At 53.6% G+C, this 14,171-nt stretch overlaps 1 protein-coding gene across 16 annotated transcripts in view; it reads right to left on the reverse strand.

Annotated features, from left to right (window-relative positions):
• UBE3B (ubiquitin protein ligase E3B) overlaps positions 1-14,171 on the reverse strand; it is a 46,429-nt gene that overhangs the window by 2,097 nt on the left and 30,161 nt on the right. For 14 of the 16 annotated variants that reach the window (XM_086348383.1, XM_086348376.1, XM_086348382.1 and 11 more), the window contains 8 exons: positions 11,863-12,039; positions 11,644-11,754; positions 9,695-9,832; positions 9,275-9,340; positions 6,050-6,108; positions 3,057-3,239; positions 2,458-2,569; positions 806-898 (listed from right to left, as the gene is read on the reverse strand). In XM_086348383.1, the coding sequence (XP_086204509.1) occupies positions 806-898; positions 2,458-2,569; positions 3,057-3,239; positions 6,050-6,108; positions 9,275-9,340; positions 9,695-9,832; positions 11,644-11,754; positions 11,863-12,039 (939 nt within the window). The remainder of the gene's footprint in view (positions 1-805; positions 899-2,457; positions 2,570-3,056; positions 3,240-6,049; positions 6,109-9,274; positions 9,341-9,694; positions 9,833-11,643; positions 11,755-11,862; positions 12,040-14,171) is intronic. The other 2 variants (XR_015144673.1, XR_015144674.1) reach the window with 1 other exon arrangement.

Below are 14,171 nucleotides of genomic sequence, written 5' to 3' on the forward strand. Positions count from 1 at the left end.
AAGGGGGGCACCCTGGGAGAGGGCCAGGCTGGTCCCCCCGAGGAGGATAACTGGAGAGATGGGTGCCCGGGAAGCGAGCCTGACTCCTCAGGTGCCCCACAGAGAGAGGGGCCTGCATGAAGCAGCTCTGAGAAACAGGGCCTTCTGGTCAACTGCTAACTATCAGTCAACCAATTCTCAAAGAGCCGGAGCGCTCACTGTCCACATGTTTTGGTAACATTTCTGAAACAGCCTAGCATTTTCTCCCTGACCTTGGCAGCACGGACTGTAACTCAGGGTGGCCTTCCTTCAGTAAGGGGGTGAGAGTCATTTGGTGTCACCTAAGAGGAGGGTGCAGTGTGCAGACAGGGCACCTTGGAGAGCAGCGACTGCTCAGAGACCCCTGGGTTTTCATGGGGGTGAGAAACGTCTAACGACGGCCACCACCCAAGCACCCACTGTGGGTCAGGCAGCGGCACACGGGACGCGGTCACCCCAAGGGCGTCCACTGTCCCTCTGCAGAGGAGGAAGTTGGCCGCTGGCCCAGGTGTGCAGAGCTGGAAGGTGGAGAAGCTGGACTTGAGGCCTGAGCTTGTCCCATTCCTGAGCCCACATCCCAACCCCTCTCCCACACTGCAGTTCAGACCTGCAAAGTTCAGGGAGGCACGAGCAGCTACGAGAATACCCCACAGGTATTCTTTCCCAAGGGAGTCATGAGAAAGGGACTGCCTGGGGCACCAAGGTGCTGAGCGGCCCGCCCTGTAGACACAACCGGTGAGCACCCTGCCTGGTCGGTGGGGCTGGCCCTACCCCAGCAGTGGTATACCTGATCATCCGACACTTCAACACAGCGGATGGAGAAAGGAGGCTTGAGGTAGGCGAATCCCAGGAGTGGGGGCCGGGAACAGCTCGTCACAAACTGCAACACAAGGCAGGGCCGGAGTCAGAGTGGGGAGATGCTGTCCGTGGGGGGTGACCAAAGGACAGCACCGGAGAGGGAGGAGGCAGGGGGCCCGCTAAGCATGGCAGGGAGAGGCCTGTGCCGAGGGCTGAGGCTCCGGAACGTGCATCACGCCACCAACATCTCGCTCGCTTGGCACCTGCCTGCCCACTTGGCAGCTCAGGCACACTGGCATGATGACTGCAGGTGGCAGGGCTGTCCCTGTGAGCTTGGCCCCTGACCAGCTCTCAACAGGCTGACCAATACCTGGCCTTGGGAGCCAGCAAGGCTGAGGGTGGACCAAGGTACTGGACGCCCCCAGTGGGGGCTGTGGGGCCAGCCTCGTGTCCCTGCTTCCGCCCTGGAATTCTTGGCATCTTTCAGACAGCAGTTCCCGAGTCATTTCCATGAAGGACTAGCCCTACCTGGACAGAGGCATCGACCCGCCCGGAAATCCAAGTGCTACCCTGCCCAGGGAAGTCCTAAGAATCCCTTCGCTTTCTTCAGTTCGACATCAGCGCAACACTTTCCCTTCTCGAGGGGATCCAGGGGCCTGCTACTGACAGCACTGAGCTGGCGTCAAGATTTCCCGGCAAGATGAGTGCTTGGGTCTTAAAAATAAAGATTCCCATTTAAACAATGTTATAAATGGTAGTGAGATTCCTGAGACCGTCCAAGAAGTTTGTGTGTCGTGCTTCAAAAGCCGTTTTTACAAAAACTATTGACAAGATATATTACTAGCCTAATATCCTGTGTTTTCCACCAGAAAGACTGTAGCAACAGACCTGGTTTAGAAGCATTTCCACCCTGAGCTGAGTCCACTGTGAACCCGATCCCCTCTAACCAGGCCTCAGGCATTGCATGACTCCAACCATCTGAAGGATGTGGAGACAGACACGGGAAGAGTCTGGGCCCCTCCCAGTTCGGGCTGCTGGGGCCGCTGCCTGCGGCCGTCCAGGGCTGCTCCAGGGAGGGAGGCGCGGTCAGCCTCCTGGGATGGGAGGAGGATCAGAGGGCAGGGGCAGCTGTGGGGCTCTGCCATCGTTACGTCTCAAGAAGGCACATCCCCTCCTGTAGGAAGGTTCTGGGGCCGCCCCCAACCCCTCCTCAGAGTCTGCAGCCACAGAAAAGTGCAAGCCCAGGACGAGGGACTGCAGGTACGGGGACAGGCCACCGAGAGACACAAACTCGCCCGCAGTAGAGACCTGCTTTCCTCTTCCTAGGAGGCGGGGGAGCCATGCTATAGGTTGGCAGAGACTATTTGATGCCTACAAGAGGCCCTGTTAGAAAAACTGATTCTCTCTTTTTTTCCAATAGGTGTGATTTTTAAAAATTTTTATTTACTTGGCTGCAGCAGATCTTAGTTGTGGCATGTGGGATCTAGCTCCCTGACCAGGGATTGAACCCAGGCCCCCTGCATTGGGAGGACAGGGTCTTAGCCACTGGGTCATGAGGGAAGTCCCTGGAAAAACTGATTCTCCTGATAATTGGCTTCTGGGACGATGGCCCCATGAACGCAGAGGTAACGTATAAACTACCTTCAGAAACATGGCTCTCTCTTCGGGCGTGAAGTCAGAGGCAAGGATATCCCAGAGCCAGATGATGACCCTGTGGCTCCCATGGAAACCTCCGTAGTACACCGTGTGCTTCCTGAAAACAACACAGACAAGGGCTCAGCCACACACGCTGCCGGGCGCGTGCAGACACAGGCAGGCATGGAATTCAGACAAATGGCACAGTGAAACTCTGCCCGGCCTGGATGACGACCAACTGCTCTAATGTCAGAAGTTCATGCCTTCATAACCCCTGGTCCCGAAAGCCCAATGGGCAGAGGGTTGCGTGGCAGGCCCTGGTGCTCCCCAGCAGAAGCTGACAGGAGACCCTGAATCTGTCTCCCAGGACTTCGGAGAGCCCCCCCACCACAGCCTCAGACTCTGCTTCCCCTTCTTAGTCTCCAGAGAGACAAGGGTTTTGAGCTTTTCTTCCAAAGCAGTTCACAGGGAAGGCAAGATCAGGGAGTCGGAGTCTCTCTGGAAGCAGGACCCTGAGAACCCTCCAAAAGGAGCCCGGTGAAGGAGCAGCGTGCTTTCTGGGAGGCCTAAGAATCTCACTCTTGCCCCCTGCACTCGCTCCTTACTTCAGATCTTCCAGATCGATCTCGGCGTTGTCTCCAGAGATGAGTCGCTGCAGCTCAGGGGTCGAGAACATCCGGATCCACTCAGGCTTGATGATGGAACGGAAGCCGCTAATGAGGGCAGCTGTCTGGTTCTTGATTTGCGTGTGCATTCGAAAGTGGGCCATCAGATGGATGTAGCTAATTCTGTCACCAACAGGGGAAAACAACGGAAATTAACGGGGCAGGGCGGGAGGCTGACGATGGGCTGGAAGACGAGTCGGTCAGCTCTGAAGCGTCTCTTACACAAACACAAGGAGCACCAGGGCATTTCACCAGGACAACAGCGACGAGGACGACAGCTCTCCTGGACAGCCCATGGCCAGCCACCGGGACAGCCTCGGTGTCAAGGGCATCACCTCCTGCGCGCCTCCCCAAGCCAGCAGGTCAGACAAGGGGGTACCACTCCACCATCAAGCATCACAGTGAGCCGTGCTCCAGCTAAGGAGAGGGCCCTTCTCAGTACGAAGGGACTTTTATTTCATTTCATCCTTTTGGACATAAACCATTTAAGATACTATTCAGTTCTCCAGAGAAAAACTGTTTCATGCTGAAACTTTAGGGGATGTCCATGGTGGTCCAGTGGCCAAGACTCCAAGCTCCCAGTGCAGGGGGCCAGGATTCAATCCCTGGTCAGGGAACTAGATACCGTATCTGCAACAGAAGATCCCGCGTGCCACAACTAAGACCTGGTGGAGCCAAATAAATAAAATAAGAAAAGAAAAGAAACTTCGGTCAAAATCTTCCTAGACTGGACAGAGTCCAGGCCATGAGAAGGCAGGGCTGCGGAAAGTTTTAACCACATGCAGCTGGCTGACGATTAGGCTTAGGGAGAAGTCGGAGCACCAACAAGGGTTCCTAGCAGCAGGTGCAGCTCACGACACAACGCAACGCCTCAGGCCAGGGGACAGCGTTCCTACAGGCTTGCCAGCACGGCCGATTTCTTAGCAAACCATATACTCAGAGGCGGAAGACTGTGAGCCCAGCCCAGGGGCAACTCTCAACATTCCAAATCTGTACAGTCCAAATAAATCTGTTTATCCCATGATGCACAGATCTGAGTTACTGACCTTGGAAATGTTCCTGTTTTAAAAAAGCTTCCAGGGGCTTCCCTGGTGGCTCAGTGGTAAAGAATACACCGGCCAATGTAGGAGACGTGGGTTCGATCCCTGATCTGGGAGGATCCCACATGCCTCGGGGCAACTAAGCCCCTGCGCCACAACTGCTGAGCCCATGTGCCACCACTACTAAAGCCAGCGCGCCTAAAGCCTGTGCTCTGTAACAGGAGAAGCCACCGCAATGAAAAGTGCGTATACTGCAACTAGAGAGCAGTTCCCAGGCGCCACAACTAGAGAAAAGCCTACACAGCAACCCAAATAAACATTAAGGAAAAAAGCTTCCATTGGCAAGCCTGCACGTGATACACTTAAACATGACTTTTTCTATCACTGCTACTCCTTTCATGGGCTCGTTGAAGCTGGCGATTGACAGTTTTCCTTTTTCCAAAAGAGAGGCAGGGAGCCTGCGAGACTTTCCTGGCGAACACCCAGGAAGTGCAAGATCAGGCCTCCCCCTGAAGAAGTGGGTCCTGGTGATGCCAGGCCTTTTAAAGAGCCTGCAAAACGGAATGCCCTTGCCCTCATAAAACCTACTGAGGTTTTATGCTAAGAACAGGGAAGAGTTTGTGAAATGACCTTCCACGTAGGTTTCTAGGCAGGACAGGAACCTCACTCTGACTGCATCAACCCACCTCCACTGGCTGCTGGACATACAGCTCTGACCATCACCCCCGTGCCACGCCTGGCAAAACAGGGCCCTCCTGAGGGGGGATACACGTGACGATGGTGGGGTCACTGCTCTCATTTATTAAGGCCCTCTGTGGCAACAGACATCCCAGAAGATACTCTGCGTGTGCTCTTCTGTGAAATCCTCTGGAGGGATGGTTGCAGGCACATGGCAGGCAGGCTCAGGATCCACCCTGCTCTCTGACACCCCCAGGTATCTTCCTCCCACCCTGTGGTCCCTGATCTTTCTCAGCTTTTGTCACACGAAGGCCCTGAGGCCAAGAGCCAAAACTGCATGACGAGAATCAATCAATCGTGATGATAATTCAGTCTGCTGTACTGACAGTCTAAATAAATAAAAGCTACCCGAGCGCGGGGACTAACCGATCCGACCCGAGAGGGACGTGATGCTCGGGACAGCAGCTGTGACGCGCATCTGATCCCCGTGACTTATCGGGCAGGGCTAAGCTCTCACCCGTCACTGAAGACAGCAAAGCTCAGATGAGCAGTTCAGACGCTCAGCTAAGCCTGCTGACAGGAGGACAGTGACGGACTGATAGAAGGGCCAACAGCGACTCCCTGTGCCGGGCCCTGCGATCAATTAGGCGAGGACGGGCTGGGTGCACACATGCCTGGAGGGGCTTTGCTCTGAGGGACCACTGCTGACAGACTCATAAAAGGCTGCTTTCTGGGCCAAGGCTGCCTCGCCCTGGGGTCTCCCCAGGATGAGGCCCTGTCTGCTGCATCTGAGTTCATCGCTGCTGTCTTTGAGAACAGCGTTCTATACCGTGGCCACACACCCTTGTTCCAAAATGATCTCCTCCTTCAAGGAGTCTTTCCACCTCTGCGCCCTCTGGGTTCAGGACCACACACCCAAACGGCTCAGAACCCATCTGTCTGCACCTACAGCCGTCATTAAATTCCTAGCAACACCGCTGCCTGGGTGCCTCTGACCTTAGAAGTGCTACTGCAAAAAAATAAATTGTCAATTCTTACTCTGCAAATCGAATTTAATACGACTTCGGCCTATGAACTGTAACCAGTAAATTCCATTATGATATTTATGGCCTCCTTCTACTTCAATCTATCTTAATAAATTATCAAAGTAAGCCTGGAGAGCCAGAATGAAGTCCTTTCAAGTGGTGACCTTAAAAACTTAATTGCCATACTCACTTATTTTCATTTGTAACAGGAATGGTCTTCCCTCCAGGAACCAGTTCATGGCAAACAAGCTGGAGGAGAGGAAGGGGAGCAATTACTCAAGAGATTTCTAATGAGGAAATACGACTTCCCAAAGACGAAAGGCGCGATGCTGACATCCATAATAATCCCAGGAGGAAGATGAGTCATGTGTGGGAACAATCATTTCCACAGAAAGCCAGGGCTCAAATATCAACCAGCAGGCCCTGCCTGATCAATAGGAAAGGCTCCTTCTCATCTCATCCTCGTTCACCCGTGTGGATTAAGGCTCCGGGGTGTCGTGGAGGGGAACGTGTTAGTGAAGAGCATAAGAAGATGGGTAAATAAACGGAGGCATGCTGGCCATGCCCTGGAATACAGCGGCGCTATTAGGAGATACGATGGCATGACGCTGGTCCCAGCAACGACTCATTTGACAAGTGGCACTTGTGAGCTAAGCAAAGTATGCCCAGGGAGACGCAGTGACCCTGCTAAGGCCCTGGGAAGCTGGCCTCGTACTACGAGCTCCAGGGCAGCCCTCGGACCACATGCACACTGGGGCTCGTGCAGGGGTCCAGGGATCCAACTGGAGGGGCCGGGAGCCCTGTGGGGGGAAGCAAGACAGAGCGAGTCTAGGGGGAGCCCCTCTGCCACCATAACTTCAAGGGTCTTTTTTTCCCTGCTCTGCTGTCCGTGCCGAGAAGGAACAAGGACAGGATTCTGTTAGAGGTCCCTCCTGTTGGGTGGCTTCAGCCCCGTCCCAGTCCAGATCCTTCGTTTGGAACAGCTAATCCTCACCATGGTAACAAAAAGCGGGAGTCACTGTTCCCTCGAGAATAACCCCAAAATGCACTGGAAGTAGAGCAGGGTCTCTGTGGGGGACCAGCAGGTCCAGGCTAGGTCATGGCAAGGGGAGGCGAGTGCCCTCCCGCCTGACAGTGTGGGAGAGGGGCTTGGGCAGGCAGAGGAGAAGGACGCACAGACAGACAGAGCCCCAGTCTGTGGGTCTCCTGGGGAAAACACCAGAGTAGGGCAGGTCTCAAGACCGAGAGCTAACTGTGGCTCAGATCATGAACTCCTTATTGCCAAATTCAGACTTAAATTGAACAAACTAGGGAAAACACTAGACCATTCAGGTATGACCTAAATTAAATTCCTTTCAATTATACAGTAGAAGTGAGAAATAGATTTAAGGGACTAGATCTGATAGACAGAGTGCCTGATGAACTATAGACGGAGGTTCGTGACACTGTACAGGAGACGTGGATCAAGACCATCCCCAAAAAAAAGAAATGCAAAAAAGCAAAATGGCTGTCTGAGGAGGCCTTATAAATGGCTGAGAAAAGAAAAGCTAAAGGCAAAGGAGAAAAAGATATACCCATTTGAATGCAGAGTTCCAAAGAATAGCAAGCAGAGATAAGGCCTTCCTCAGGGATCAATGCAAAGAAATAGAGGAAAATAATAGAATGGGAAAGACTATAGAGATCTCTTCAAGAAAATTAGAGATACCAAGGAACATTTCATGCAAAGATGGGCTAAATAAAGACAGAAATGGTATGGACCTAACAAAAGTAGAAGATATTAAGAAGAGGTGACAAGAATACACAGAAGAACTGTACAAAAAAAGTCTTCACAACCCAGATAATCACAATGGTGTGATCACTCACCTAGAGCCAGACATCCTGGAATGCGAAGTCAAGTGGGCCTTAGAAAGCATCACTACGAACAGAGCTAGTGGAGGTGATGGAATTCCAGTTGAGCTATTTCAAATCCTGAAAGATGATGCTGTGAAAGTGCTGCACTCAATATGCCAGCAAATTTGGAAAACTCAGCAGTGGCCACAGGACTGGAAAAGGTTAGTTGTCATTCCAATCCCAAAGAAAGGCAATGCCAAAGAATGCTCAAACTACTGCACAATTGTCCTTATCTCACACACTAGCAAAGTAATGCTCAAAATTCTCCAAGCCAGGCTTCAACAGTATGTGAACTGAGAACTTCCAAATGTTCAAGCTGGATTTAGAAAAGGCAGAGGAACCAGAGATTAAATTGCCAACATCCTCTGGATCATCGAAAAAGCAAGAGAGTTCCAGAAAAACATCTATTTCTACTTTACTGACTACACAAAAGCCTCTGACTATGCAGATCACAACAAACTGTGGAAAATTCTGAAAGAGATGGGAATACCAGACCACCTGACCTGCCTCCTGAAAAATCTGTATGCAGGTCAAGAAGCAACAGTTAGAACATGGAACAACAGACTGGTTCCAAATAGGGAAAGGAGTATGTAAAGGCTGTATACTGTCACCCTGCTTATTTAACTTCTTTGCAGAGTATATCATGCAAAATGCCAGGCTGGATGAAGCACAAGCTGGAATCAAGATTGCCAGGAGAATACCAATAACCTCAGATAATGCAGATGACACCAACTACCCTTATGGCAGAAAGTGAAGAGGAACTAAAGAGCCTCTTGATGAAAGTGAAAGAGGAAAGCGAAAAAGCTGGCTTAAAACTCAACATTCAGAAGACTAAGATCATGGCATCCGGTCCCATCACTTCATGGCAAATAGATGGGGGAAACAGTGGAAACAGTGAGAAACTTTATTTTCTTGGGCTCCAAAATCACTGCAGATGGTGACTGCAGCCTTGCTCCTTAGAAGAAAAGCTATGACCAACCTAGACAGCATATTAAAAAGCAGAGACATTATTTGGCCAACAAAGGTCCGTCTAGTCAAAGCGATGGTTTTCCCAGTAGTCATGTATGGAAGTGACAGTTGGACTATAAAGAAAGCTGAGCACCGAAGAGTTGATGCTTTTGAACTGTAGTGCTGAAGAAGACTCTTGAGAGTCCCTTGGACAGAAAGGAAATCCAAACAGTCAAAACTAAAGGAAATCAGTCCTGAATATTCATTGGAAGGACTGATGCTGAAACTGAAACTCCAATACTTTGGCCACCTGATGCGAATGATGCTGGGAAAGATTGAAGGAAGGAGGAGAAGGGGATGACAAGAGGATGAGATGGTTGGATGGCATCACCGACTCAACGGACATGAGTTTGAGTAAACTCCGGGAGTTGGTGATGATCAGGGAAGCCCGGTGTGCTGCAGTCCATGGGGTCGCAAAGAGTCGGACACGACTGAGTGACTGAACTGAACTGAGGGCAGGTCTCAGGGAGCCAAAGGAGGAAGGGAGCAGAAAGCCCGGCCAGAGAAGCCCACGTACCTGACCCATGACATCCTCATCATACGACAGCGTCAGGCCCAAGTCAGCGATGTCCCCATCATACCGCTAAAGCAACAGAGAAAGGGACAACGTAAGGGCTGGTGAGTCCTACATCCCTGACGGCTTTAACACTCTCCTCTGACGATGTCTGCTTGGACGGCTACCACTGTGGCTGCCATGAGACTTGAAGCAGAGGAAGGGGCCCCTCATCCCCTGCAGGAAAGAGGCTGTGAGCGTCAGTCTCGGGAGAAAGTGCTCAGGACACAGGGGCCTGCCACAACTAGGGAGTGGGCCACTTCCCCATGGCAGGTGATCCCATGCCTCCCATGACAGCTGGGCAGAGCTGGAGCCTGCCTGTGGGCATCCCTTCCCTGAGTCCCTACGGGTACTCAGCCAGGCCATTCTGCGTTCCACACTGACCTTGATGGATGTGAGGTTTTTGTAGAACTCTGAGTCCAGAGAGGGCAGCTCATCCACAGAGCTGTAGAAGACGCTGTGGTGGTGCCCGAGCAGCTGGCTCAGGAAGAAGGACGCGAAGGGCACGTCGACCACGATTCCCTGCCAGAGAGGAGGCGGGAGCTGCCACCTGCTGCCCGGGACCCCATCTTATGACCTCATCAGGGCTGCTCGGGCTGCAGAGGGGGCTCCGAGGGCCCCAGTGACACCTCTAAACACTGCCGAGATGTTCGCTCTGGACGACGATGCCCCCTAGCACTTACAACACCGCCGAGTGCCTCCTGGGGACCTCATGGCACAGTGGTTGAGGGCCTCGGCTCTGCAGCCGCACAGCTCAGGCATCAAACCCCAGCTGCCAGGTCACGGGGCACCAGCTTGCTCATCTGTAAATGCGTGCCAGCAGAGCCTCAGCTTCAAGGATTAACCAAGCCAGGTGGGGGAACGCTTCCAGAAGGAAGGGTAGCTGAGTGTGAGGCCCTGAGTACAAGGCCCGCAGGTGTGCTCCAGGGCTGCGATGAGGTCTGGCCACAGGAGGGTGTGTGAGGGAGGGGGTGAGTGGGGAGGCCAGGGAGGCAGGAGGGCCCGACGGGGAAGTGCTCACGAGCCTCCCGGAGCCTGGATTCTCTCCCGAGGCCTGGGAGGGCTCCCGGCAGGGACGTGCGGATCTGTACTTCCTGTGGGGAATGGTTGGGAGGCCCCTGCAGACACTGGGAGTGTGCGGACCAGGGAGACGGAGAGCGGGGAGGCAGGCTGACTTTGCGACACCCTGTCCTGAGGATCACGAGGGGCAAGTGAGTGAATGCAGGCCGCTCCTCACTGGGCCTGGGGTGTCCTTGCTGCTGGAGAGGGAGGAGGCAGAGACTCGGCCTGGGAAGTGGGGGAGGACGTTTACAAAGCCAGGAAGTTGTGCCTTCAGCTGGCCCAGATGCTTCTGGGTCTCGTCAAAGCTACACATTTGAAGCAAAAAAACACGGCAAACGACCAGGAGGGGCCTTCGGATTTTGCTTGCTTGTTTTGTAAAAAAAAGAAAAAGAGGGGGATCAACTGAGAAGTGTTACCATTTTGCAGACGTGGAAACGGAAGCACAGAGAAGGCCACCTAACCAGTTCAGGCAGGAGGAGGACTGGAGGGGACTTGGACTCAGATGGGGCCCCTGACATCATCATAGCAGGGACTGAGGCCACGGATGGGGCTGTTTACACAGGGGGAATGATGTATTATTCGAGACTCAAAGCATTTTTGGCCCACGTGGCCTCCTTTCTCAGCCGGGCCTGCAGCGGGCTATGCCTCTGGAGGGTGTCCTGGCCTCCCTGGCCTCTGTGAGGGGTAGGATGTAAGTGTGGCTCAGGGGTTGGCCCCTGGGGTGAGAAGGGAATGGTCCCCTGCCCCTCTGGAGTCCACTGACAAGGCCACGAGGACAGGTGGTGATGGGCTGGAGCGGGGGCTTTACTTCCTTCCTGGGGAGCAGGACCAGAAGGGCTGGGGACCCAGCACCACCTGGAGGCAGTTCCGATGGCTGGGGGGAGGGGGGGTCTCAGGAGAGGGGGACCAGGAGCCAGGTGGGCTCCCAGGGTGGCTGGGAAGTCCACACCACCCCAAATCCATGACATCGAGGAGCCAAAGCTCAGACACCCTCCCTCCTGGTAACAGTGACGCCGGCAGCCCTGACCTGCCAGAGGAGGCGTTCACCTGTATCAGCTCATTTCCTACCTACAGCGACCGACAACCAGCTCTCATCCACCACCTCACTGCTAAGAACACGGCTGGTGCTGGTCCCTGTCCCTGTCCTTGACTTGATCTTCATGACAGGTAATCGCCATTACGTGCGTCTGGTCACCTCCACATATACGAAGCTCTCCGTACTTACAACATTTTATTTTCCATTTCAGCTCAATGGTCCTTAAGATGTTTACCTCGTACACCGCCTTCCCCAGCATCTTGCCCACAAACTCAAAGAGCTGTAGGTAATTCTCATGGATGTAGGACGTGGGCGAAGGGTAGAGTCTCTCGTCTCCACTGGTCGTCTGCAAGGCAGAAGGATGGGGAGGGGCAGGGAAGTGAAATGCCTCCACTTTTCATCTGTCACCTTGAATCTGGCTGCCGTCCACTGCGTGCTCACGCCCTTTAAATACCTTGAACAGATTGAGCGCTGGGTCGAACACTCTCTTGATTATCTCTTCCAAGAACTCCTTGAAAACACCGTCTTGATCAATCCCGGCCTCGTCCACCCCGAGATCGTTGACAAACTTGACGCGGATGACGCCCTTCATGGCGTGCTGTGAGAGCTGCCGGAGCTGCTCGTAGCCGTCCTGCAGGGGCAGAATTACAGTCCATCAGGAACCAAGGCCCCCTGCGTAATTCAGGGCTCACTCCTCAAAGCTCCGTCTCCCCCGAGTGCAGCCCTCCAGGCGTCATTACTAAACGTGTCAAGAAGCACAGGGGCATGAGGAGAGCCAGCGGTTTTCACCTGCTTCTAGATGAGAGCCTGGCAGAAGAGGAACTCCCTTTGGGGGATGTGGCTACCACTCCTGGGCATGGGGAGACTGCCCTCGGGAGGGTGCCTAGCAGCGAGAGGGACAAACTGGACCAGACGCGTGACGAGCTCTCGGTCATCAGGATGAGAGAGACAAAGACAAGGTGAATTCTGGGAGGTGAATAAAAGAAGGCCCTCACCGCTCAACTCCTGGTACCTCTGCCCAGATCAGGAGAGGCTGTGAGTCCTGCTGAGAAGTTTAGGTTAGAACCCGAGGGCACTGCGGAGCCACAGAAGGGTTGAGGCAGAGAGTGACACGGCTGGCTTTCTGTCTTAGGAAGATTTTCTTTTGGAAGCAAAGCCGAGGGCTGGTGGGAAGTGGGGAGATGGGTGCAGGGGTGATGCTGGGCCTAGGGGAGGGCAGGGGCAGTGGGAAGAGAAACCTCAGCACCTCCGGCTTGCAGTCCACGCCCGAGACGGAGCCATCGGGCACGTATCCCTGTTCGGAACCTAGGATGTGACGTCAGTGTTCTCCTGCTAGATAAATCACCACGCTCAGTTTCTCTCTTGGTTCTGATCTGCTGAGGTCTTCCTGCTGCCTGATCCTGTCATTGAATGGATTCTGTGCATGTGGGCACTGACAGGCAAGTTGCTTAGGCTTCCACTTCAGAGCGGTGACTCTAAAAAACAGTGCTTGGGACAGGACAGGGCCCAGGGGTAGTCCTTTGGCCTGGCGTGAGAAGCCCCACAGCTTAACCAGGGACAAACCCGTGTCTTCAGAACTGTCCCAGAACAGGTTACAAATCAGCTGCCACGTCTGTCCTCTCATGCATGGCACCCCCAAGGACAGGGTCACGAGGGCCCCCCGTCTTACTCAGGAGATAGGCTCCAAAGTGAGCGAGCAAGGAAGAAAAATTACCTCTGAAGTCCCCTGAAGGAACAAGAACTCGATTTTGAGTGCATGGTCCTGAAAAGGACTTTTTATGCCTATGAAATGTGAAAACCATTAAGCTGGATGAAAAGAAGAGAAAAACAGGAAGTCATCATGCAGCTGCCAGGGCTTTTAAGTCACTCTGCCTAAATGTAAGATAATGATCTTGGCGCTGAGTAGGGGATGGGGAGAGAATCCTAACAGGTCCTGCAGGAAATGCAGGTTCTCCACCCTGCACCAAACAATGCCTGCCTAACTCAGAGAGACTTAGGAGCTATGTTAGTGTCACACAGACGGAACAAGAGGGTCCATGTGAAAGCCCTTAGCACGGGGTCAAGCTCACGGCCGGCGCGCCAGGAATGTTTGCTGGACTCAAATCTCAATTTTGATGGACCAGCCCCACATGAGCCTCCTTCTGAAATACTGCAGAGAGGCATTCACTGCCTCCTCTGCCACGCCTCCTACTGCCCCCACTGCCCTCTCTCGAGAGTCCATCTGTGCCGAGTGGGGAGGCGAGGCGGGCGGGGAGGCGAGGCGGGGGCCAGGAGCACGGCGTCCACGCCCAGCGCTGTCACCGACGGCCAGCGCTGTCACTGGGCTCCTCCGGCCTCAGTCTGGCCTCTGATGGGGTGAGGCGGACGAGGGTGTGTCTAAGGTTCCTTCTAGTTCTGAAACGCTGGCACCTGGCCCCTGTTCACCCCTGTGAGGGGAGGCCTTCCTGCAGGACTTCAGACCATTAACTGGAAACCTCCTACACAAGCCCCACCTTCAGTACAAACCATAAAAAAGGGGACAGAATAAAAGCCCAGGAGATCAGCGGTTGAGTATCAGCTTGCTGATGCCCTCTTGTGTCCAAACCAAGCAAAGGTCACTGGGCTCCGGAGTTCTACTGACCCAAACCACTGAGTCTTGAGAACTGAGATAACTGAGTCAATGACCCTTTCCCCTTCCTAGTTCAATACGAACACCAGGGTTCAACTTAATGACATGATCTATCCCAGAGGAGCTTAAAAGACGAAAATGGACTTTGCCTAAAA

Source organism: Bos grunniens, chromosome 17, assembly GCF_055505025.1.
Source record: "Bos grunniens cultivar Pamir isolate PY7600 chromosome 17, Bosgru_T2T1.0, whole genome shotgun sequence".
In the NCBI taxonomy this organism is placed as follows: Eukaryota; Metazoa; Chordata; class Mammalia; order Artiodactyla; family Bovidae; genus Bos; species Bos grunniens.